The sequence below is a fragment of the Poromitra crassiceps genome (genome assembly GCF_964638095.1).
Source record: "Poromitra crassiceps genome assembly, chromosome: 4".
NCBI lineage: Eukaryota > Metazoa > Chordata > Actinopteri > Beryciformes > Melamphaidae > Poromitra > Poromitra crassiceps.
The window spans coordinates 62,364,701-62,392,450 of NC_139626.1; the positions used below are offsets into that span (position 1 = coordinate 62,364,701).

The 27,750-nt window shown below is 45.1% G+C and overlaps 1 protein-coding gene across 1 annotated transcript in view; it reads right to left on the minus strand.

Moving 5' to 3' along the window:
• Window positions 1–17,538: 17,538 nt before the first annotated feature.
• cnrip1a (cannabinoid receptor interacting protein 1a) overlaps window positions 17,539–27,750 on the minus strand; it is a gene marked incomplete at both ends in the record, with an annotated part of 29,668 nt that continues 19,456 nt past the window's right edge. The window contains one exon of the mRNA XM_083634545.1: window positions 17,539–17,703. Coding sequence (XP_083490671.1) covers window positions 17,539–17,703 — 165 coding nt within the window. The remainder of the gene's footprint in view (window positions 17,704–27,750) is intronic.

A 27,750-nucleotide genomic window follows, 5' to 3' on the forward strand; every position in this document is an offset into this window, starting at 1 on the left:
CACAGAAAATTATGTTTTGTACAAGAATAGACGCGGGCTAATGTCTTTGCAAAAAAAAAGGCTGTTAACCCCGCATTTAACCCCGCATTTAACCCCGTAACGTTAGTTGGTGTCGGGCTTTCCAGAAAGCTCTCAGCTTCTCAGCAAGCGCCAGGATTGGCCAATGTCAACTTCAGTCTCCAGAACGATCCAATCAAATCACCCGCACGTTCTTGCGGTCCCGCCTTACAGTAGTGTTTCAACTGACTCTACCAGAATGCCATGGCAGTCGGACTTATAGTATTACTATTATTATTATATTATCATACTTGGAAAACCGTTTTATAAAAGCTCGAGCGTGTGTTGTGGCATATATCCCGCTGCTCAGCAGTTATCCCACTCGGCCTGCGGCCTCGTGGGATAACAGCTTATTTGCCACAACACACTAGCTCTCATGCTATATTGCTTAAATATACATCATAGTCTCAGCAGAAACTATGATGATAGTCTCAGCTGAGACTATGGCTGATGATGATCTGAAGACCGAAACGTTCTTTTTTCTGTTTGTATCACTTGTCACTTTTTTTTGCACTATGCTGAATTAAAGCCGGATTTTTTGCATCCGTATGCCTCATTTTCTGAAAGTGTGTGACCCCTCTTCACTCTTTGTATATTAGCCTATATGAACGAAACGTCTAATTACAGTAAGTGCAGGCTTTGGGATATATGGGGATATCCACTGCATAACTGCGCTGCAGCCCTTTGATGTGTTTCAAATGGTTTATCGTTTATCGATATTGAATCCGAACTTGTTCATCCTTGTTTTGTTTTTCCACTTGCCCAGAATTGCCTTCCCCCAGATGGATTATTTTCAATGTCATTTGTAGCATTGTGCTTTAGGAAACTATTGGCCTGCTTGTCATGTATCAAGTCTGCCTTTCTTATCTCTACTTCCCCTTTTGCCCCTTTATGTCTCAGTAAAAGCACCCTGCACTCAGCGTGTTGGAGGCTGCTGTCACAGACGTGAAGCTGTGGCTTTTAAGGGGGATGGACATGATCACACCTGTGAATACTTTTGGCCATAAACACGCCTATATGGAGGTTTGCGCCGAGGTGACGACAAGCGCAGCGGGGCAACACGACCACAATTAGCATTGCGTGCAACGTTATTCGTGCACAAAACGGGCGCTGGCGCAGAATTACTGCCTTTGTGACAATAGAGCCCTATATGTGACAATTTACTGACAGAGTCACTGTGATTTATTATTATTATTATTAGTAGTAGTAGTAGTAGTAGTAGTAGTATTTTTTTTTTTTTTTTTTTTTTTTTAAAGATCCCCCTTCCCCCCCATATTCTCACTAATTTCACTTAGCCAATTTTCCCCTTGCTGCTATTCCCACCAGTTCCCTTCCGCTCCAAACAGGCACCCCGAACGAACAGGGCTAGTGTGCTACAGTGACCAGGACACATACCCCTAATCCGGCTTCACACCCGCAGACACAGCCAAGTGTGCCTGTATGGATGCCCGACCAAGGTAACATAGGGGCATGAACCTGCGACCCTTGTGTTGGTAGGCAGGGAATCTACCGCTACACTACCCGGACGCTCAGATGTGAAGTTGTTTAAAGGGGACCTACTATGTTTTTTTCTGGATTTCAGTTAAATACACATTTATGATATCAGATATGTATGGCTAAACATGGTCAACATTTTACGTTAGGTTAACATGTAGAAATGCTGCCTGTAAGTCAACAGCCCAAGGTGATTAACAGCTGAAGTCAGGGAGAAATTAGCTGTGCTGAAAAAACAGCTAAAACTGAAATGGTAGAAGTGTGTGTTAGAGGGTACACAAAGGACAATACTCTCACAGAGGACTAAAGAGATAATTTAACATCTAAAGAAACCAGAACATTTCACATTTGAGGAGCTGGAATCAGAGAATTAGGACATTTTCCCTTAAAATAAATGGCTCAAAATGATTAATAGATCATCAAAATGTATTAAATCAATCAATGTAATATTTGGCAATGAATCGATGAATTGACTAATCGTTGCAGTTCTTTATCAGTTTTTATCAAATGTATTTTTATGCATTTTCAAAATACGTATTTTTTTTTTGTTGTGTTTGACATCAAAACTGTGCCACTCATAAGAGGAAAAACAAGCCAGTCACGCGCACTCACTAGCTGAGTGAACCTGAACAAGCTTACTCACACAAAGTCACTAGCTGAGTGAGAGCCAGGGATGTATTACACAACGGGCCTACAGCCCAGGGGCCCAGGGGCCCAAGAGCTCGGGGGCCCCATAGCCCACCAGCTGAGGTGAAGACTAAATGCCAAACCATTACACAGCATGAGTTAAAACAAACAATACACAGAGATCGAATGCAACTTCAGCACCACAGACAAGGAAAGCTCCATGCCACCAAATACAACCTCAATAACTGTAGCAGGCATTCACTTCAGGTGAATGATAGCCGCTTTCACACCGGCCTTGAAAGCCGCAAATTGCACGGAAAATAGGATCCGCGCCACCGATGTGAAAGTTGTGAACGCGGGTTGGTGGCTAATTGTTGTACGCCTTTCGTTCCGCCAGTTGACCTTGTCACAGCGCCGGGTTACCAGGCAACCCCCCTCCACTTGAAAGCGTAGGAGCAGCAAGCCGGAACGGTGCGAATGGTCATCTCATTCATAAAGAAATTACAGGGGAAATCACCTCATGCAGCAAGAAAGTGCATGAGTGAAAGTAAAAAAAGTAGCCTATACAATCATGACTGCAGGGATGCCAGGAGGAATGCTCCGTGCCTGTAAGTAGGTTAGGCTTTATGCTCAAACGATGTTGACATTAGTAGGTAAAATTAACGGATATAATAATATGCTTCAGAGGACTATAGTTGTCTGTGGCGAGTTGGTCTGAGGATATTCCCTCTGGGAACCAGCTCTGTGCATTCCCTTACAAAAACTACTAACGTTATAGTAGTCATGTGCATTTATAGTCTATAGGCTACTATTCCCCTGATGAACGTTATGCAGACTGCAGCTGTTTGATATGCGGGCGTCGTCTTTCAGAACGGGCCCTAATTAGGCTACTTCATGGGAATCATTTGCTTTACAAAAAACTGGAAGCAAAAGATAAGAATTAGCCTTGTACCTAATAGGCTACATGATGGTGCATCTGTGATCCATAAAGTCGATCAGATGAACATCGAAAGCCTTGTTACCATGCTGCACGTTGTTTTATCAGTTTGATCCTTAACGACCGCAGCTGCACGTCGTTGGCTGGGGTACATCAGCAATGTTTGGTTGTTGAATGAATTCGTTCATCATACAGTAGCCTAGGCTACACTAACCTATGAAAATATTCATTTGGGCTAGGAGGAGCTGGGTGGAAATGCCTCCGGTCGCCTTTCAATCCGGGAGCGGTGGCTGTCGCCTGAAAGCACACCCCAGGATGGGAATGTGGCGGTGCTGCTTGGCTGTGTGTGAAAGCAATTTCTGTGGCGAGGCTGCCGGCTTTGTGGGCCTTCTGAACTGCAATTTTGCGCGATATGTGTGTGAAAGCGGCTGAAGTGACAGTGTGACCTGCAGAAGGTGAAAGCAGCAGCACATTGCAGGATGAACCTGGACTTTAGTCCTGACCAGCCCACCACAATCAGCCAGACACTAGCCATCCTTGTTGATTATTTCACAACACAATCGGTCAGCTCCATGGCTCAGACTAAACTGTTCCCGGCTTGCCCATTAATTGGGTGGGCGTGGCTTTTTTAAGCACTGTGATTGGCTCGAAGGTCTGAACACCACCAGCCAGCAAACATCGCGTAAAAACTAACCAACTCTGTTGTTTAAGCCACCAAATTCTTACTGCTCTGTCATATATTTTTTCAGACCGTCATCAGATCAGTGTGGCCAACTGAATATATTGCAATGTATAAGCTGTCCGTTATTATGGTTGTTATAAGCATCAGCAACCGCACGTCCAGTTCAAAGAGAAAACCTTTCAAGAAGCATCAACTCGACCAGTTCGTTCTTCACTCTTTTAAGTTGTGATAATGATCTCTCACCCGTAAGTCGACAGTTAGTGACAGGGTGAGAGATCTTTAAATCGTGAAGATCTCTCACCCACAGTGAACAGGCAGGGTTAAGAAAAGCCTGACTGTGGTGAGCACACTTGGGGAAGTAGTTTTCAGCCTACCTTTTCTGAGCAGTTCCTCTAATCAACATGTTTTCTCTCACCACACAAAATGCCTGAACTGGATACATTCAAATGTGATGGAGGGGGGTGGCACCTACACACCAATCATGATTCTTTCTCATGATACATATATTCTTTTAGTATTGAAGATTAATTTCGGCCACGGAGTAGGCCTAATATATAAAGAAAATATGACGAAGCATATAAATAATTTAATTTGAATGTGTGGTGCCCCCCCCCCCCCCCCCCCCCCAACAAGGCAAATTGCCTGGTGCCCCGGGCACTCGCCCGATGTGATATATGGATAAACCTGCCCAGAATCTTGGTTATTATTCTGGCCTTAATTGTGTGCATGTGCCCTGTGAGGGGGGCCCATCATGTCATAATCTGGCTATAGAGACACTGTGGAGCGCGTCATCATTCAGAAACCACGCCCAAAACGGGGGAAAACAGAAACCCCCCCTCCAATCCTGGCGTTCTCCTATGTCGTGTGCATGGTTGCGTGTTGCACAAAAATATCGTACTGTATATACGGAAGATGAACACTCCAACTTACTTCCTTGAGAGCTAGTTCCAAATTTTTCTTCTCACCAATTCTCAATGGCTTCCTTGTTTTCCTCGGGAGTACAAAAAAACTTTAACTGACGATTTTTTACATTTGTTGTCTGCGCACTGTGCGCAGCCCACCACACAACAGCTTTTAACTATGTTTAATTCAAGGAAATTGATGCTGGTGTGTGGAAATGAACGGAGCTTTTCCCCCGTGATGGGCGTGGCCTATTTCATGCAGTGTCTCTATATGGTTGCGTGTTGCACAAAAAGATCGTACATACGGAAGATGAACACTCCAACTTAGTACCTTGAGAGGTATCCACATTTTAACTGGCGATTTTTTACATTTGTTGTCTGCGCAGCCCACCACACAACAGCTTTTAGCTATGTTTAATTCAAGGAAAATGACGCTGGTGTGTGGAAATGAATGGAGCTTTTCCCTCGTGATGGGCGTGGCCTATTTCATGCAGTGTCTCTATAGCGACACTGCATGAAATAGGTGTACATTTCCACTAAGGTGGACAATAAAGTAAATCAAATCAAATCAAATCAAAGATGCTACTGGTACTGTATGTATGTATGTATGTATGTATGTATGTATGTATGTATGTATGTATGTATGAATAATTGAATGAAATTAATAGTGATCAGAAGTTTTTGATTTGTCATTGAAATGAGAAAGAAACCAGTATTTTGTAAAAAAGTAAAATAAAATCAGCAAGTATTTGTATCAAAATACGTTTTGATGTATTTTCGCCCATTGGCCGGCCCGGCCCCCACATTGAGAACAACTGGAAAGTCTCTCTCCCCTCCTCTCTCTCTCTCTCCCCCCCTCCCTCACTCTTCCTCCCTCCCTCTCTTCCTCTCTCTCCCCCTCTCTCTCTATCTCTTTCTCCCTCCCTCTCCCTCTCTCTCCCTCTCTCTCTCCCTTGCTCTTCCTCCCTCCCTCTCTTCCTCCCTCTCTCTCTAAGTGCTGTTAGAATCCTCTGCCCGTAAGGTTTGGTCAGTGTCATAAGTGATGTTTTGCTACTGTAGGTGTCAAATGGCTGGAGGTGCAGTTAGACCCTTTTAGCAGCAAACAAAACTTTACTTTTACTGTTAGAGCTTTCATGTTTTGTTTCATTCAAACGTACGGGTCATGATTTCACTTGTGTCCTTTTGACACAGAAAAGATCTCACCCAGCCCTTTCAATCAAAATATATAATACTCATATTCACCCAAAGTAACACTTGTCCCCCTTTGGGTCCAAGCCCTCGAAACACCATAAACACAACATGAGAACATCATCATATTGATATGAGAAAGCACAAAGACTGGTTTGAAAATGTGTGTGAGGTTGTGGGTTTGAATCAAGCTCAGGACCTTTGTCACATGTCACCCCCCCCCCCCCCCAACACATGTTGAGCTGGATCAGCTGCTGTTACCATGTGTCAGCATCACCCAGATCTCTCTCTCTTCCTCTCTACCGCTCTCCCTCGCCCCTCTCTCCCCTCTCTCCCTCTCTCTCTCCCCTCCCTCTCTCCCTCTCTTCCTCTCTCTCCTCTCTCCCTCTCTCTCTCCCCTCCCTCCCTCTCTCCCCCTCCCTCTCTCCCTCTCTCCCCCTCTCTCTCCTCTCCCTCGCTCTCTCTCTCCCTCCCTCCCTCCCTCCCTCTCTCCCCCTCTCTCTCCCTCCCTCTCAGAAAGTGTAGGTAAGTTATGGCATCATGTTACTTATGAATAGAAGTATAGTGTTAATAAGGTATCCACCTTTTTGCTGGGGACCCTCTGGAACCTCCTCGAGGACCCCTGTGGGTCCCCGGACTCCACTTTGAGAACCACTGCAATAGAGTGTGTACTTGTGTGCCTCTGTCTTCACACTGTGGGCAGGGTGTTATTGAGTGGAGCGTCAAACAGAACTGCCAATGTGCTGATCACTGATAATGTCACCATGTGACACCATCTGACACCCAAAGGCGCAGTAGTAGCTTGTAACCATATATGGACATCGCATCTTTGAATCCAGCTCAGGACCTTTGGCAGATGTCACCCCCCCCCCCCCCATCTCTCTCTCTCTCTCTCGCTCTCTCTCCCTCTCTCTCCCTCTCTCTCTCTCTCTCTCTTTCTCTCTATCTCCCTCCCTCTCTCCCCCCCCCTCTCCCTCTCCCTCCGTACCTCTCTCTCCCCCTCCCCCCTCTCTCCCTCTCTCTCCCTCACTCTTCCTCTCTCTCTCTCTCTCCCTCTCCCCCCTCTCTCTCTCTCTCTCTCTCTTCCAGTGAAGCAGGTTGAGGCTTGGAGCCAGAGGGGTTCAGTGTGTTATAGTAGATTTGACAGTAGAGTTAAAACACATGTTGATCTGGATCAGCAGCTGTTAACATGTGTCAGCATCACCCAGGTGGCTGCTACACATCAGGCTGTATGAGATGAGTGGATGAGTTCATGCTGTCATACTAGTGTGACTTATGTCAGCATGTCCTCTGTCCTCTGTATAGCTGATGTGTGCTGAGCCTTCTGCACAAACTGACTGTCCTGCATCAGACCCCCTTCTCACCAAACACCATCAACTCACATGTACTCGCACTCGCCCTGTCAAGCCCCGCCCCGCTGCTGCAGCTTGGTTGGCTGCCTTGCTGTAATTCCGTCTTCATTTGGTCTATTTCGGTTTAGGCCCCTCCTCTCGTCTTGTCGCTTGCGATGTCCTGACGCCAGGTATCCCAGCATGCTTTGCAAGCTGGTGAGCGACAAGATGGCAGCGAGGGAAGGAGGGGCATTTTGAAATCGACCAATTGAAGACGGAAATACAGCAAGGCAGCCAACCACGCTGCAGCAGCGGGGCGGCGCTGACTGGGTGAGTGCGAGTACATGCGCGGGCCCATCACCCAGGTGTTACTTATGTCAGCATGTCCTCTGTCCTCTGTATAGCTGATGTGTGCTGAGCCTTCTGCACAAACTGACTGCCCTGCATCAGCCACAGGTGTTACTTATGTCAGCATGCATGTTGAGCTGACCTAAGTGCTGTCAATTGATATATATATATAATATTCATTTTCACCCAAAGAAATGCCATAAAAACAAGATGAGGAATCCATCATAAAAAAAGTTATTAGCAAAGAGTATCAAACAATAGTATCATTTTTTTAAGTCCATGACTGCAGACTTTGTTTGACAAAACACTTTCTGCTGTTCGACAGATATGAATGAACTTCAGGCAAAATGCAAATGGTTGTTGCTTAGAACAACAACAGCCAAACATATCAAGTCACAAGTGTATTATGTGATACTGTACAATACCTGACACAGCCAGAAGGAAGAGAAGAAATCCACTGACTCCTGCTGTCAAAATCATACTGGAGCTGGGTCCTCTCCTCTCTCTGTCCAGGCTTCAGAGACGTTCAACAGGTAAATCATGGACATAACATGAGAAGTCTATCAGTTAGTCACATCAAAATCAACTTTACTCATATTTAACTGGCAGTCTTCTGTCCGTTCTACCGCATTCATAATCACGCACCATGTGAACACAACTTAACCCAAACATGTTTTGGTCTGCAAAATAATATTACATTCAGTAAAATATAACATTTCAAATGTTTGTTAAATCTTTCAACTAAGATATAAGAGATAAAGAGTCTCACCGAAGAGGACGGCGTCTTGAAGGGGATATTTTGCTGCGTGGCTCCTCTGTGGTCAACAAACAGAGACACTGACTGAGCATAATGGCCACCTTCCTCTTTACATCGTCAACATGGCACAAAGCATGCTGGGAAATCACCCAGTTTAAGGGCATTTTCACACCTGCCTTATTTGGTTCGATCTGAACCAAAGAGACAGAAGGGAAGGACGTCATCTTGAAGAGGAACTGTGCACTTCTGTGGTCAACAGAGACACTAACTGATCATAACACAGCTCAGTGGCATAAGGTAGTCACAACAGGCCCTAGTACACATTAGTTACTAAGTGTACACACACACACACACACACACACACGCACAGACACGCACACACACGCACACACACCATTAGACATAATATAAATGTTTTACCAACTTGGATCTTACAGTTGAATGAGTTAGGCTATAGGGAAAATAGAGAAGTCATAGTGAAGCCATCAGCATGGTCTCATGGCAAGTGGTCTATAAACAAATAATATCAGAAATGAAAAGAAGAACAAAAAGACCCACACCCTGGCACCTGCTCACCTTCTAATATACTTCTTATTTTTGTTAACTACTCCTTATACTGTTTATTTAAAAAAAACTGTGAATGTTGTTTACCCCTGACTGAATAAATTCAATAAAGTATTTTAAAAAGTGACACCTGGTAACAAACAGTCAAGTCAACATGAAAACAAGCATCAGCACCTGAGAGCAGAGGAGCTGATGTATTTCACTGTGGTTCTGAAATGACCGCTGACTTCAACATGTTTAATGTTGATGAATGTTGAATAAGCATCATTTTGTTACAGATTACTACCAGTGTTGGGCAGTAGCTTGCTACAAGTAGCGAAGCTACATAGCTTAACTACATTTCTCAGTAGCTTGGTGGTAGCTTCACTACTTTTGAACCAAGTAGCTTTTTCAGTAGCTAAGCTATTTATAGACCCAAGTAGCTTGTAGCTTCCCGCAAAAGCTACAAGCTACTCGCCAGAGAAAATCCATGAGCAAAGCACGCAGTGGAGATTTCTGCTGCGGTTTGGATTAAATGGGAGGAGACATTGCATATGTCAAGTGTGCCTGTGTAGCCAATAAAGCACTTCCAGTTCCATTATGATGGACAACAAGTGTTGTTTTCTCATCCTTGCTTTTTAGCATCCTTGCCTCTCTTGCAGCAATACCCGGCACTACTCTGCCTCTGATTGGGTTGGGTCTAGGCAATGAAGACTGACGATTGGTTAAGGATAGGGCAAAATATGTCATGTGCTGGTGAAGTCACATCAGCAACGAACTGTGAAAGATGGCAGAGCCAGAGGGAGCCACTGGCAGTGATGAAGAAGACATTCAGGTTTTATTGTCTGTTTTTGAATATTGTGCCAGTGAGAGTTTCAGTGTGTTTTATAATATAATAAACAATCAAAATTAGATTTTCTTTTGCCTGCCTATTTGTTTGGTGGAAAGTTGTTCTTTGACATGAAGTTAATTCAATGTGAGAAAAAAAGTAGCTTTGATGTAGCAAGCTGCTTTTGCCATGTTGCTCATAGCTTAGCTTGCTACATTTCTCTGGGGATAGCTTCAATGTAGTTTAGCTATATTTAATCTAGAGTAACTGATAGCTTAGCTTACTACATTTTCCAAGTAGCTTGCCCATCACTGATTACTACTGACTATTTTACAACAAATAAGAAGAAAAGAAAAGCATGACAGAGATGGTTTTGTCTTTCGAGGGCATAATGTAGCAAATGGCACCACTTTAGATCTAATGTGTGTTCTTATTTCAACACAGGCTTATTTCTGGGGTGACAATTTGAGTCATTAGTCAAGAGCCCGTTCTCTGCCCAGTACGTTGTTAGAGAGCCTGCTCTCTCCACGGCCCCTCTACCCCAGGAGCCCCTGTTCCCCAGGGGCCTCTCTACCCCAGTGCAACCACACGGTTTATATTTACACCCCTGATACAGCTTTAACATGCATGGCACAAAGCATGCTCGGAAATCACCCATTTTAACAGTGAAGATGATACTGTAGTTCCTGATTGAACCACATTGATATCGTCCACAGGAGTCACAATTCACCATTCTCAAATCACTAATGGCCCATTTCCACCGCTGGTATCAGCGCGGCCCCGCCCAGCTCGTCTCGCTTTTTTGTCTCATTCCACCGATCAAAAACGTGGACAGCCCAGGTTGAGTCTGGGTTGAGTCATGCTAGTTTTGGTCCCTGCTTTGTTGAGGTTCCAGCACTGTGGACCCGGTACCATACAGTGATGTGAAAACACTGCAGACGACTGATTGGTCAGGCAGAATCGTGTTTACTGTATCTAAACTGTCAATGCTGGATACGAGTTTAGTGGGGCTTACCTTCTCTTCTGTTATTTCCATCAGTCTTTTGTGTTGCTGCCTTCGGTTCTGGTGAAATAAAATCGATCTCCTTGCTCAGCTTTAACATGGCGGTGGTTTTCAATTGTTTTGAGCGAGAAAAAGTCAGCTGCTCGGGGAAGCCCTTTGTAGTTGTGTGCAGCGTCGGCTCCGCTAGGCCGGAGGCGGGGGTTTAGTGAATCCGCGGTCTTGCCTGGTGAGTTGCCGCCGGGGAGAGGCTTCCCTTCTCCCTGTAGCGCAACTCCCGTCCCCCGTACAGTGCATGCATGTGAGTTTGAGTAACAACAAAGTGATATCCATTCTCCTGGCGAATTGTAACATTTGCCCATGTACACTGTAGGTTATTTAGAGGCACCAGTATTTCATAACCAGTTTAAAAGTTATGTGTATGGATTTCATTTTAACGTTATATGTAGGTTTAAAATACATGCTACAGCATGCGCTGGGACGCGTCATCAGTGATGTTAACTGGGGTCGTAAGGTGTTTCGGGTCTCTCAACATCTTACACCCTCGCCCAGTAGACCCAGCCGAGGCCAATTAAGACCCCGACTCACGTCCCAGCAGCAGCCGCTCACGGATCAGCCTTCCTACTCTGTCTGCAACGTTGCCCGCGGAAGGGTTGATCACGCCCAATCCGCTGCAATAGAGTTAGTGCTACACCGCAGTATTGTAAGGCCCTTTGGTGCATGGAGGGTCTAGGCCCTGTGGGTGACTCCAGACCGGGCTCCTCCTTCGTCTCACCAGACCCTCCCTGGGAAAAGGCAATCCTACCATAGACAAAGAGGATACCTCAAGGAGGCCTGTGCGCTGCACGTCATTCGCCTGCGCCGAGCACCTCGCTCTAGCCTGAAGGACCCCAGGCCGCGCCGTTCTTTACACAGATTTTCAGGAGGCTGATCCGTAGCGTTTGTGGATTTCTCCTCACGAGAGAGCCAGGCTGGGGTTATACATTATAGCCTACTTGGGCTATGGGCGGGGGGCAGATATGCGGTCGCAATGACGACCAGGTGTGGGCGGAGGCGAGTAAACTTGCTATGGAAACAGAGTCTATATCAAGTAGAGATGAGTAAGACTAGATCGAGTAAAACTCTTATATGTGGTGGAAATGAGCCATTAGTGGATTTTCATCACACTCTGCCACGCAGTTATGCAGAATGAAGGCTCTATCCCTGTTAACTGCAGGTGACATGATGCCTCCCTGGTGCCTCGCTGAAGACTCATCATGCAGACAACTTCAAAGTGGGGGCTCGTCCCTGCCTCTGATTGGCAATCATCACTGGTCATGCCTAAACCCAACCAATCATCACTGGCCATGCCTAAACCCAACCAATCATCACTGGTCATGTCTAAACCCAACCAATCATCACTGGCCATGCCTAAACCCAACCAATCATCACTGGTCATGCCTAAACCCAACCAATCATCACTGGTCATGCCTACACCCAACCAATCATCACTGGCCATGCCTAAACCCAACCAATCATCACTGGCCATCCCTAAACCCAACCAATCATCACTGGTCATGCCTAAACCCAACCAATCATCACTGGCCATGCCTAAACCCAACCAATCATCACTGGCCATGCCTAAACCAAACCAATCATCACTGGTCATGCCTAAACCCAACCAATCATCACTGGTCATGCCTAAACCCAACCAATCATCACTGGTCATGCCTATCATCACTGGTCATGCCTAAACCCAACCAATCATCACTGGTCATGCCTAAACCCAACCAATCATCACTGGTCATGCCTAAACCCAACCAATCATCACTGGTCATGCCTACACCCAACCAATCATCACTGGCCATGCCTAAACCCAACCAATCATCACTGGCCATGCCTAAACCCAACCAATCATCACTGGTCATGCCTAAACCCAACCAATCATCACTGGTCATGCCTACACCCAACCAATCATCACTGGCCATGCCTAAACCCAACCAATCATCACTGGCCATGCCTAAACCAAACCAATCATCACTGGTCATGCCTAAACCCAACCAATCATCACTGGTCATGCCTAAACCCAACCAATCATCACTGGTCATGCCTAAACCCAACCAATCATCACTGGTCATGCCTAAACCCAACCAATCATCACTGGTCATGCCTATCATCACTGGTCATGCCTAAACCCAACCAATCATCACTGGTCATGCCTAAACCCAACCAATCATCACTGGTCATGCCTAAACCCAACCAATCATCACTGGTCATGCCTACACCCAACCAATCATCACTGGCCATGCCTAAACCCAACCAATCATCACTGGCCATGCCTAAACCCAACCAATCATCACTGGTCATGCCTAAACCCAACCAATCATCACTGGTCATGCCTACACCCAACCAATCATCACTGGCCATGCCTAAACCCAACCAATCATCACTGGCCATGCCTAAACCAAACCAATCATCACTGGTCATGCCTAAACCCAACCAATCATCACTGGTCATGCCTAAACCCAACCAATCATCACTGGTCATGCCTATCATCACTGGTCATGCCTAAACCCAACCAATCATCACTGGTCATGCCTATCATCACTGGTCATGCCTAAACCCAACCAATCATCACTGGTCATGCCTATCATCACTGGTCATGCCAAACCCAACCAATCATCACTGGCCATGCCTAAACCCAACCAATCATCACTGGTCATGCCTAAACCCAACCAATCATCACTGGTCATGCCTAAACCCAACCAATCATCACCGGTCATGCCTAAACCCAACCAATCATCACTGGTCATGCCTATCATCACTGGTCATGCCTAAACCCAACCAATCATGACTGGTCATGCCTAAACCCAACCAATCATCACTTGTCATGCCTAAACCCAACCAATCATCACTGGTCATGCCTAAACCCAACCAATCATCACTGGTCATGTCTAAACCCAACCAATCATCACTGGTCATGCCTAAACCCAACCAATCATCACTGGTCATGCCTAAACCCAACCAATCATCACTGGTCATGCCTAAACCCCACCAATCATCACTCTGTCCTCATCAGTGGTGCAGTCTAGTCCCCATCGAATCCCCATCAAATTGATGAATTGTTATTATTTCGTTATTATTCATTATTTTATTTACAAGTTAACACAGCTTCAGAATAGTATTCATTACTATTCCATTCAGACAAAGTTAATACAATAAAAAAAGTATAGAATAATGACTGTTTTGATCAAAGTTTCACTGTTATCTCACTATACCTACAATACAAATTTGGAACTCTGGACAAAATCACCTTTCCCTGCAGTTTATCTACCTGCTATTTGCTAAACAAACTCTCTGAAGTGAAACGTCTTCTGTCACAAAACTATATTGTTATTCATCCTTGGATGAATAACTGCATAAATCATAAGTAAATAAATAAATAAACAAACAACCAGTGGATGAATGAATGATTGCATAAATCACAAGTAAATACATAAATAGATAGATAACCAAATAAATAACTAATATATCTCTTGCTACACTCCATTTCCTTGTCCTTCTCCTCAGGCATATGCTAATGAGCAAGAGAGCATGTGATAGCAAGGCAAGTGTAGTTGATCACTACAGCATTGTAGTAGTGACTGTGACTACAGCGTGTTCATGAGCCACACACCCTCTGACAGAACTTCTCAGATGGTATCAGAGGTGGAGAGTGGAGACTCCAGTCACATGACTTGCACTCGCGACGCAATTTTAATCACTTGAGACTTGACTTGCTGCGGGAAGAGAAGACTTGAGACGTGACTTGCTGCATGAAGAGAAGACTTGAGACTTGAGTCGCTGCATGGAGAGACTTGAGACTTGACTCGCTGCATGAAGAGACTTGAGACTTGACTTGTTGCATGAAGAGAAGACTTGAGACTTGACTTGCTGCATGACGAGACTTGAGACTTGCCTCGCTGCATGAAGAGACTTGAGAGTTGACTTGCTGCATGACGAGACTTGACTCGCTGCATGAAGAGACTTGAGACTTGACTTGCTGCATGAAGAGAAGACTTGAGACTTGACTTGATGCATGAAGAGAAGACTTAAGACTTGACTTGATGCATGAAGAGAAGACTTGAGACTTGACTTGATGCATGAAGAGACTTGAGACTTGATGCATGAAGAGACTTGAGACTTGACTCGCTGGATAAAGAGACTTGAGACTTGACTCGATGCATGAAGAGAAGACTTGAGACTTGACTTGCTGCATGAAGAGAAGACTTGAGACTTTACTTGCTGCATGAAGAGAAGACTTGCGACTTGGGTTCTGGTGACTTGACTCTGACTTGTTGACTTGAAAATATTTTAAAGTCTTGAGTGGAGATCTCATATGTGTGTAAATGACTTACCTCGAGACTGATAAGATCCCGCCCCCCCAGGAGATGACTGAATTGTCTGTTTTCTGGATTCATATGGAATGATTGAATTTATTGAAGTTGAAACTGATTATAGAAATCAAAACTCATTATGATCTGACCTAGTTTTTATCCTATTAAAACCATATTGCATTGAAAAGTCCTTATATTGATACTGGACTGGCCTGACTTGCTGTTCTACAGACTTGAGACTGGACTTTAATGACTTGGTCTGGCCTGACTTGCTGTTCTACAGACTTCAGACTGGACTTTAATGACTTGGACTGGCCTGACTTGCTGTTCTACCGACTGCAGACTGGACTTTAATGACTTGGACTTGACTTGGTGCTCAGGACGTCCTCTTCATTCCCTCCCTCCACATCATCTCCAGCAGCTTTCAGAGCTCTGCTCCAGCAGGATTGGTATAATACAGGTTTATTCACATAGACACTTTATATACTTGATACTCCTCACTTCAACACAGTGTCAGAAAACATGAGGGTTGAGGCATTGTGAGATCTTTACATCTGCGTAACAAACACAAAAGACATCAACATATTTTGGCAAAATGAGTGCAGCCATGCACCTGAACAGAAACATGTCATCAGTCTGAGATGTTCAGATCATTCCAGGAGCTATTTTATGCCGTGGAAAAACACATCAAACTACTGAATGAAGCCAGGAATGAAAAGTACATGAACAATAAAAAATGGTTTTTAATAGTGTTAAAGAGTTTTAGGGGGGTTTACTATACAGGCACTAAATACGATATTCAGCCCTACTATATGTCAGAAAACCACCACCTAGTGAGACAGGCGAGTAAAGCCGTTCTGAGCAGTGAAGGAAGCCACACCCCCCGTCTTGAGCTTGAGAATGAATGTGAGAGAGGGAACTGCCATGTTCCTAAAACAAGGTGTTAAGAGCATTTCTGTATTTCTGAAAGCACACACCCACTCCCACACACACACACACAGACACACACACACACACAGTCTGTCTGTCTGCACACAGCCTGTCTGTCTGCACACAGCCTGTCTGTCTGCACACAGTCTATCTGTCTGCACACAGCAGACAGCTGGGAGAGCGATGCGAGAGCATACAGTGTTGGAAGACATGCTATATACTGTATGGTTTAGTCTGATGCTGCTGCTCTAGTGCGACATCTAGTGGGCTAAAAATGCATTTAGTGCCTTTAAGTAACACATCTAACACATGAGGAAGGTCAAAAACTATTACAATGATGTACACACACACACACACACACACTAATTCTCTCACACACACACACACACACACACACACACACACACACACACACACACACACACACACACACACACACTAATTCTCTCTCTCTCTCTCTCTCTCTCTGTCACACACACACACACACAAATTCTCTCTCACGCACACACACAGCATTAATAAATAGGGTTATATACTGCTTCCATCCACAGGTGTGGCTAGCTGCTGTGTTCAGTCACGCTCGCCTGATGTTGAGTGTTGCTTAACCTGGAGGCTTCTTTTCACTAACTCCTCCACCACCTCCTCCACCACCTCCTCCATCACCACCTTCTCCTCCTCCACCACCTCCTCCTCCACCCATTAAAGCTGCACGAGGCAACATTGTGAAGTCAAACTGCAGCCGTCTTCTCAGCCTAAATCACAACAGCGTAATGAAGATGCTGTAAATGTCTCTTATTTAGCCACATTGGATTCTGCTGGTCTCCTAAGCAGCAGCAGAGGAAGCTGGCATGGCCTCACCAGCGCCTCCTCTCTCGTCTCTTTGGTGTCAAGCGGCACAGAACAGATGGCTTTACTGACACCACATCACCAGACTTCTGGGTAATGAAGTTTACATTATTCAAACCTCTCGCTCGCCAGTCGGAGGCGCCGACGTCTTGTCAAGTTGCCTTGTGCAGCTTTAAAATCCCCCTATAAAGAGCAGCAGAGCCAACAAACACCTTCTGACAAATCATTGTGAAAAAGCAACCTTGGTCCACAGCACAAAACCTTCTAGTTTCACAATAGCGCCTCTAAAATTGTTGAATGTGAACGTCACTTCCTGCCTGAGTCCACCGCTACTTCCTGCCTGGTTACAGAGCGGGCCGAAGCCCCACCGAGTCAGCCCGGCAGCGAGTTGCGGCTAAGCAAACATGACCTTCTAACATTTTTAAAGACGTTTTTTTGTGAAACTACAACGTCTTTGGGCTGAGGACCAGCGTTACTATGTCACAATTCTTTGTGAGACTGGGTTGGCGCAGCAAACAGCTGTTCTCCCACCGTTTTTGATACAATAGTTTTGATACAAATAGCCGAGCTTGCTGACTGACGCTCGCCTCTATAGGACGAGGCTTTCCTGTTTGAAGCTGATGTTCTTATAGGCAGTCCTGGGTCAGATCATCTCGTGTGCTGCTGGGCGTTTGCTGTGCCGATGAGCTGAGCCCGACCGCGGCGCCGCGCCTCAGTTGAACTCCTCCTTGTTGATCCACATCAGGCTTCGCGTCTCGTTGGGTTTGCACTCGTACACGATGTCGCTGGATTTGTTGCCGAACTGGCAGTGCTCCCGCTTGTAGTAGTTGTAGTACTTCACCTGCCACACCGTCTCAAACTGGCCCGCCTTGGGAAACTGAGAGAGAGAGAGAGAGAGAGAGAGAGAGAGAGAGAGAGAGAGAGAGAGAGACACACACACACACACACACACACACACACACACACACACACACACACACACACATGCTGAAACCTGTTGCAGTGTGTAGAGGACATCCTGGGCTTTTCAGTCAGATCATATTTGTTGGCTTGTAACCATGACAACATGACACATGCCCTGTCTCTTCAAAATGCCATCTTCTAAACCACGACATTTTCTGTGTGCAAGAGAGGTAAGTGTTTAATGATACCGTGTATTAACCACAGTTGAGTAGGTTTTCAGTGGTATGCAATAAATGTAACCCTCTGAATAGGAGGGTTGTCAACGTCCAGTATGGTGGACAATAGGACTTGCAAACTTACTTTTTAGCTGATTTTTGAGGAGACACACCATTGTCTAAATAGTAGAGAATCGTGTTGGAAATAGTTCAAGGAAGCTCCAACAAAGAGTTTTCAGATGATGAAGATGAAGTGGTACAGGTTACTGTAGAGTTTTCAGATGATGAAGATGAAGTGTGACAAGTTACAGTAGAGTTTTCAGATGATGAAGATGAAGTGGGACAAGTTACAGTAGAGTTTTCAGATGATGAAGATGAAGTGTGACAAGTTACAGTAGGGTTTTCAGATGATGAAGATGAAGTGGGACAAGTTACTGTAGAGTTTTCACATGATGAAGATGAAGTGGGACAAGTTACTGTAGAGTTTTCAGATGATGAAGATGAAGTGGGACAAGTTACAGTAGAGTTTTCAGATGATGAAGATGAAGTGTGACAAGTTACAGTAGGGTTTTCAGATGATGAAGATGAAGTGGGACAGGTTACAGTAGTGTTTTCAGATGATGAAGATGAAGTGGGACAGGTTACAGTAGAGTTTCAGATGATGAAGATGAAGTGGGACAAGTTACAGTAGAGTTTTCAGATGATGAAGATGAGGTGGGACAAGTTACAGTAGAGTTTTAAGATGATGAAGATGAAGTGGGACAGGTTACAGTAGTGTTTTCAGATGATGAAGATGAAGTGGGACAGGTTACAGTAGAGTTTCAGATGATGAAGATGAAGTGGGACAAGTTACAGTAGAGTTTTCAGATGATGAAGATGAAGTGGGACAAGTTACATTAGAGTTTCAGATGATGAAGATGAAGTGGGGTGGCTTTAGCTCAGGAGGTAGAGCGGGTCGGCCAATGACGCAAGGGTTGGCGGTTCGATCCCCGCTCCCTCACAGCTGCCGTCGCTGTGTCCTTGGGCAAGACACTTAACCCTCCTTGCTCCTGATGGTGTGTAGCCACCCTGCGTGGCAGCCTGCCGCCATCGGTGTATGAATGGGTGAGGTGTGTAGGCACCCTGCGTGGCAGCCTGCCGCCATCGGTGTATGAATGGGTGAATGTAGACTATCCACTGATTGTAAAGCGCTTTGGATAAAAGCGCTATATAAATGCAGGCCATTTACCATTTACCAAGTGGGACAGGTTACAGTAGAGTTTTCAGATGATGAAGATGAAGTGGGACAAGTTACAGTAGAGTTTTCAGATGATGAAGATGAAGTGGGACAGGTTACAGTAGAGTTTTCAGATGATGTAGAGTTTCAGATGATGAAGATGAAGTGGGACAAGTTACAGTAGAGTTTCAGATGATGAAGATGAAGTGGGACAAGTTACAGTAGAGTTTCAGATGATGAAGATGAAGTGGGACAGGTTACAGTAGAGTTTTCAGATGATGAAGATGAAGTGGGATTAGAGTTTCAGATGATGAAGATGAAGTGGGACAGGTTACAATAGAGTTTTCAGATGATGAAGATGAAGTGGGACAAGTTACAGTAGAGTTTTCAAATGATGAAGATGAAGTGGGACAAGTTACAGTAGAGTTTCAGATGATGAAGATGAAGTGGGACAAGTTACAGTAAAGTTTCAGATGATGAAGATGAAGTGGGACAAGTTACATTAGAGTTTCAGATGATGAAGATGAAGTGGGACAGGTTACAGTAGAGTTTTCAGATAATGAAGATGAAGTGGGAGAGGTTACAGTAGAGTTTTCAGTTAATGAAGATGAAGTGGGACAAGTTACAGTAGAGTTTTCAAATGATGAAGATGAAGTGGGACAAGTTACAGTAGAGTTTCAGATGATGAAGATGAAGTGGGACAAGTTACATTAGAGTTTCAGATGATGAAGATGAAGTGGGACAGGTTACAGTAGAGTTTTCAGATGATGAAGATGAAGTGGGACATGTTACATTAGAGTTTAAGATGATGAAGATGAAGTGGGACAAGTTACAGTAGAGTTTCAGATGATGAAGATGAAGTGGGACAAGTTACAGTAACCTCTACGTTCACATTTCACTCTTGAAACGGTTAGCCAATCGGAACAGAGGGGTCGTTAATATTAATGAGCCTTATAGACACGGCTACAGAAACAGCCTGTTGTTGGTAAGCCTTAGAGAGATGCTGCAAAATGAACGTGTCAAAATGGATTGAGAGGGTTTTTGGAACATGAGACCACACACAGCTTTGAACAGACCTCAATATACTAAATACAATTCTGGAGAGTGGAGAATATCAGAACATCTTGTTTACTGGAGAGTGGAGGATATCAGAACATCTTGTTTAGGTCTCAAAATACAGCATGACTCCTCTCTTCACGAGAGGTTTGCTCGCTTGTTAAAGGAGGGCTTTGGCAATTTCCAACCCACTTTGTATCATTACAATGTCAGTAGCCTTTACCTGCTCTTCATGTTTTCCTGAGCTGAGAGCTCTGCAGTTGATTCCAGGCACTTCTGGGTAAGAATGACACAAAACACGTCTGAGACAGAAGTGAGAAGATGTTCTGCTTGAGGGCAGCTGGTCCAACTACAGATTTGTTTCTTTTTATTTTTTCTGTATGTGCACATCCATAGAGAATCACATGGAGAGCCTTAACGAGCATTAATGACCCATACCAGCAGGCGGGGGCAGAGTTTATCCAGGCAGACAAACAGGGATTTCTCAATGCAGAAAACATGTAGAGAAGGTAAGCACTGTACACTGAGATTATAATGATACAAAGCGGGTTGTTGTGACTTTTGTGACAATTAAAGATAATTAAATGATAGTGATCAGGCAGTTGACAGCTTATTAGAACACAGAAAAAGCAACCACAGACAAATTAACTTAATTGTTTGGATCATAAAAATAGAATTGTCCATTATTTATAGTCTAGCAACAAGTCCTCAAAAAAGGCTTTAGTTTTTGAGATACCCTTACCCGAGGTAGAACAAATAACAACAATGATTTTTCTTATCTTTAGGGTCTCCCATTAATGAAATTGATTCTTGTCAAATTTAATTTTTTGGGAAAACATTTATTTTTTGGTTGTTCTTTAGAACTACCCCAATCCCTGAAAAGGAGCCAAATTAGGCCAGTCCGAATAGGGGAAAGGTGACAAAAAAGCCTATAACTTGAGAATGCTCACTCTTTTCCTCACCAGATCTACTGAGGTATGAACCAGGTGGCTGCCCTACGTCACCAAATAGTCAGAAAATTATTTACATAAAAAGATAATGAATTATAGTCCTGTAAATATAGCTTTAGTTTAGGCAGAAATTGTACTTTGTGGTGATAGAAACGTAGGACTCCATCACTTTTCTCTCATTTATCAGAAAAACAGAAATCCATGAAAAATATACCATTACTGAATTGTCTGGGGTGCTATTGAACACTGACCAGTAGTTGTATGGAGATATCTGGTACAGTTCTATTGCAAATTAGATTTCTTTAGACATACCTCTTCTCTGAAACAGTCAAATTATGTCATTCTGAATGGGGGATAAGTGGCATAATAGCCTATAAGTTAAGAATGCTCACCCTGAAGGTCATCATATTTGGAGAGGGAAATACCAGGTGGCTGAACTACATCACCAAATAGTCAGAATGTGGGTAAACCAATAAAATAAAAAAGTTGATCTAAATTACAAACCGCCTGGAGCAGCTGTAGCTCAGGAGGTAGAGCGGGTCGTCCACTAATCGCTTTGGATAAAAGAGGTCAGTGGTTCAATTCCCACCTCCTCCAGTCTGCATGTCGAAGTGTCCATGGGCAAGATACTGAACCCCAAATTGCTCCTGATGGTGTGCCAGCACCCTGCGTGGTGGCCTGCCGCCATCGGTGTATGAATGTACCTACTAAAGCGCTTTGGATAAAAGCGCTATATAAATGCAGGCCATTTACCATTTACCATAAAACATAGAAATACAAGGTGTAAATATTGGAAGTTTTATTTAAACTGGAACATTAATCCAAGTATAATAGTAATCATAATACATAATACACAATCACATAAACAGACTAGAAAAATGGACTAGAAAACAAAATAACGAAGGCAAAAATAAAAGAGAACAGCGAAATTAAAAGTGACTGTTTATTTGTCCAGGTATATGGACACTTTTTTCACAGCCAAAGTCCAAATATCCAAATATGAAATACAGTATCAGCCCTTTGTTGAACGTATTATGACCCTACCAGATTATTGTGCCAGTGTTTGGGAGTCTGGAGCACATTCCCAAGCTTATACTCCATGGACTGCAATTCTAAGGCTTGCAAAAGACTGATGCAAACAAAACTGTCTACATATTGTTCAGTCTGGAGGCAGCCTGTCTATCTGTTTAACTCATTGAGTGCCAGCCACTTTTGGAAAACGGATGCTCCCAGTGCGAGTTTCAGAGCGTTTTCAGTGATATCTCGAGGCCCACAGAATATTGTGTGATATTACTATGTAAACACCGAACACGCCCAAAGAACGATGAGACTCTCTTCTATCATCAGCAAAAAAAAGTTTATTGATATCATTTTCCGTTCTTTAGTTATGAGCCGGAGAAGATAGGTTGATTTCAGCAAAAAGAGACGTTTCAAATTAGAAGCTGAGATAATTAGCCTTTTGTGAAATGAAGCATTTCAAGCACATGACTGACTCTGAAGCTAATATTTTCTGATGTAGTCACACCTCAAAAATAATTTCCTTCAATAAAACAGTGAAAACAAAGGAATTTTGTTTGGCAAAATAATATTTTTTAGCTGCAACCAGCAGCGCTGGCCCCTGCGTGCGCTGCTGGTTGCAGCTTCTTGCTGGTCTTGATTTACTGCTGGTGGGCATCAGATATTCTAGCTTGCGTTTGCCAATCCTGTCCTGCTGTCTGGGTCTGTCTGGGTCAGTGTTGTATGCTGCCCTGCGTGCCCCACCCCGCTCAACTGCAAACCCCACCTCCGTGGGAGTGTCTCTGGTGGCTCTCTGCTGCGTTTGCTCTGTACTGAAAAGTGCGCTACATCCAGCTTTTTTACAGCGTTCCGCGTGTATTTGTCACCGGCTCCCATGCTTCCAGTTGAAAATAATAACAACTCCACAACTAATCATGCGGATGGGCTATCGCAGCGGACACAGAGGGGCTCAATTGTGGCAGCAGATTGGCTGCTGCAGGCACAGCTAACGTTATGCTTCATGCATATCGATGCATACGGATGCGATTTCCGTTTCCCCATGACTTCTTCTCTGTTTTTTCCTTGCCTTTCTGTAATCTGGAGAGCACTGTCGCCACCTAATGGGTCTGTAAAATAGCTTTTACACATTCAACATCCACCATACTTTCACAGGAGATGGATCAGGCTTTAATCCACGTCCCACCGTCAAAAAACGCAATTGACGACTTTAGTCGTCATTGGCACTGAACGTTACTTTTTAATTGATGACTATAGTCGTCATTGGCACTCAATGAGTTAATATACTGCATCCTTAGTATCATTGTCCATTTGTCAGATTAAGCTATCACAATGTTACATTCTTCCCTCTTCTGTGTATCATATTGTAACCTTTTTCCAAAGCATTTGGATCTTTCATTGTTGCTGCATGTGTATAAGATGTTGGAAGGCCAACAGAGAAGCACTGGCACTTTCCACTCTCTCCACAGTTTGGATCTTTGCAATACAAGTAAGTAATGTATCTCACTTCTGTAGGTGCTGGGGGTTTCCTAAATAGGGCTGGTCAAATGGCTCCATCTCTGACAATCCATCCCTTGACGATAGGACTCCATAACAGGGGTTTGGGCATGTGACTGTGAAACCATATCACTGTCTGATACATTGCTCTTGCTGTCTACCAGCATGCCATGCACTCACTGGCTGTGACACAACAAGTAGTTTGTACAGAATAGGAAAGACAACAGCATTCACCAAACTCAAGACCCATCTCAGTGAGCTCAAAGATCTGCCCCATTTTGGACTCTTCCAGCTTGGAAGAGTCTTTGCCAGTCGCAAGAGAATTTGCGCTTCTGCTTTACAGAAAAAATAAAAAGGAAAATGGACTGATGTGCACAAACTTGGATGAACTGAGGTTCATAATTGCATCAACAACATATGCAGCCTCTGCAAATCTGCCACCAACAGATAAGACAACATGTGGAAAGAGCAATGTATCAGACAGCGTTATGGTGTCACAGTCACATGCCCAAACCCCTGTTATGGAGTCCTATCAGCAAGGGATGGATTGTCAGAGATGGAGCCATTAAACCAGTCTTATTTAGGAAAACCCCAGCACCTACAGAAGTGAGAGCCATTACTTACATACTTGTATTGCAAAGATCCAAACTGTGGAGAGAGTGGAAAGTGCCAGAGCCTCTCTGTTGGCCTCCCCTGTACGGAGTTCTGTACCTGCTGTGCAGAATGTCAAAATGTGTCCCCAAACGTCTCTGAGGAACCTGACATTTGACATTCTAGTATCTATATACTTGACCTCTCACTGAAACACATCTTATGTACGCGCAGCAACAATGAAAGATCCAAATACTTGGGAAAAAGGTTACAATATGATACACAGAAGAGGAACAAATTTAACATTGTGATAGCTTAATCTGACAAATGGACAATGATACTAAGGATATATTAAACATGACTGTCTCCAGATAGACAGGCTGCCTACAGACTGAACAATATTTACACAGTTTTGTTTGCATCAGTCTTTTGCAAGCCTTAGAATTGCAGTCCATGGAGTATAAGCTTGTGAATGTGCCCCAGACTCCCAAACACTGGCACAATAATCTGGTAGGGTCATAATACGTTCAACAAAAGGCTGATACTGTATTTCATATTTGGCTATTTGGACTTTGGCTGTGAAACAAGTGTCCATATACCAGGTCAAATGAGCAGTCACTTTTTATTCCTCTGTTGTTTTATTTTTGCCTTGGTTATTTTGTTTTCTAGTCTGTTCTCCTGTTTTTGTTTATGAAATGAAATTAAGCACTGAGATTTGGGGCTACCATAAAACAAATGGAATATTATTACTATTATCCTTGTAATATTTCATCATGTCAAGACAGGAGATACTACTGATTTATAGTTTGGATTAATGTTGCAGTTTCAATCAAACTTCCAATATTTACACCTTGTATTTCTATGTTTTACTTCGTTTCGAACTCAAGCTCTCACTCTAGTGCCTTATCCGCTGCGTACGCAGCCACTGGAAGACTGTCATTTTCGCTCCGAAAATTACTTTTAACATTGAAACCGACCACCCACCAGTAGGTGGCGTGGTACCCCCTGGGGCTGAGGCGGCCACCCGCGTGACTACGTCACGTCCGCTCGCCCCAGGGACAACCACTCACCGTTTTCTTCCAGCCAGCTGAGGACGTGTCATTGCAAAGCTCCATGTTAGCTCAAATTAGCGCTCTTAGAAGCTAAAAGAAATAAGGGCTCGTTCCGTCTCACTTTGCCCACCTCAAGAGGTTTTGCGTGGATGAGATTCTTCAGGCTTCGGGGACCCGATCCTGTTCTCTTCACCAGCGGCGTCGGAACAAGTCATCTAAAAGCTAAGAGTGTCTTCTTTACAGTTAACACCTGTATAAAAGGCTACCGCCGCGTAGCGTGCTTAACGTTTCCCCGGCTGGGGTAGCCAATATTAAGTCAGTACTGTGTAGCACAGAACAATAGGCTAATTAGCAGGCTGCGTCCCCAGACAGGGTAACGCACCCAGTATTGTGGCAGATAGCTAGTGTGCACCCATGCAGTTAGTGTCTGTGTGCTAAGTACTTTAGGCGCCAGCTACCTCCGTGTAGGGGGCGCACGTTCACTCCGGCTGGAATAACGTTAAGCGAGAGTAGTAGCTAGAAGCTGTGCTCTCCAGTTAGCTAGATAGCTAGCTTGCTCCCGTGCAGCCAGCATCTAGCGTTGTGTAGCACTCCAGCTATCTTACCGTTGCAGGCTACTGTTAGTTAGCTTACACGGTATAACCCCCATTAGTTCCTGTTAGCAGAGAGAGGGGGGACAGCCAGGTGCTGTGTTAGCTGTGAGGCTACGCTGGCCGGTTACGACCGGCACAATGAATGTGTGCACTGCCTAGGGCATGAGCACGCTGCACAGACGTTGCTGGGACCTACATACTGCTTGTAGTGTAGCTATTACTGGCGTCGTCCCCGGAGGGGGCGGTCTGAGATATTAGCTGAGCGAATACGCTAGCTAGGTAAGCTAAGTGTGTTAGCCGCTTCTCTCAGTACTTACGCCATCTTAGCCAGCTTGCTTGTCTGCTAAGTGTTGCTTGCCGTCGTGCAAATAGCATCTACTAGATTGTAACTTCCTCTGAGGAGTTTCTTCTGAGATTGACTAGCTTCACGGGCCGCTGGCTTTCAGCTGGCTTTTCAGCGGTCACGCTCGCTTCCCCGTGTTACTCAGGGTAGAGACTCGCTGCACCGGCTTGTGCGCAGGCTTGTGTTAGCGCACGCTTGTCTCTCAGTGCTTGCGCTAGCTTAGCTAGTGGCTCTTTCACGCTTGTTCTCTCGGGTTAACAGGTTGTGGGTATTGTTGCCTTCCCTTCGGGCTGGGCTATTGCCGCTTACGTTACTGTTGCACGCGCACGTTCGCTAGCCTCCGGGTTGCTTACTGTCTAGCCTGTGCTTCTTGCTAGTTTGCTAGCTTGCTTAAAACGGTACTACCGCTAACAGGGTGCGGCCTGCGGGAGCTTGCTATTAGTGATTAGCTTCCTGCTTCTCTTGTGCTACTGAGCAGGGAAAGTCAGCGAGGGGATGGGCCGTGTGTAAAACTACATTGGCCGAGTATGAACCGGCACGATAAGTGCGTGTTCTGCCTTGGGCATGAGCACGCTGCACAGCCGCTTGAACCCTCGGTCTTGCAGCTGCTGGGCTATCTTCACGAGCGAGCCCTTCAAGGGAGCAGTTTGTGGGGCGATGCCCAGGGCTGCAGCTAAGCTCTTGAGAGCGGACCAAGGTCCGCTCTCAAAAAAGTGTGAAAGCTAGCTTGCATACGTGCAGATAGCATTAGTACTGTTTAGCACAGAACGATAGTATTGTTGCAGATAGCTGGCGTGCACCCATGCAGTTAGTATCTGTGTGCTAAGTACATTGGGACCGAGCTACCTCCGTGTAGAGCGCGCACGTTTACTCTGGCTGGAGTAACGTTAGAATGGTCTACAATAGACGTACCGCCCCTTGCTGGTGCTACGCGTCCAGCAGGGGTTTCAGCTCGCCAAGGTCTGGGCTCAGTGCCAGTGCTTTTGGCTTGTAGCTCTAAAGGACAAGCCCACCGCCCTTGGTGCCCAGGGCCCGGGGTGGTTGGGAGCTCTCCATGGGTCGCATTCCCTTTGTTGGGGCGCCCCCTGCAAGCGCAGGCAGCCTGACAGGGGGCACAGCGCACCTTGGTCCATGGCCACGGCCTGGCCTCGGTTGGCAGCGCTCAGGTCAAGCTCACCGGTTGGCTCACCAAGGCTTTAGGCCCACCGTCCTCGGTGCCCAAGGCCCGAGTTCGGTTGGGAGCTCTCCCAGGGTCTCATACCCGTCATCAAGGCTCGCCTTGGTCCATGGCTACGGCCTGGCCTCGGCTAGAGGCTCCTAGGACAGCCCACCATCAATGGCGCCGAGGGCCCATTGCTGGTCGGGAGCTCTCCTGGGGACCGCACTGTCGGACAAGTCCACGTGCGGCCGGACTCGAAAGAGAACGTTACCTCCGCAGTCCCCCCAGCCTGCGAAAGTCGCACGGCGGGGGGGTTACGTCGATACAACGCACCC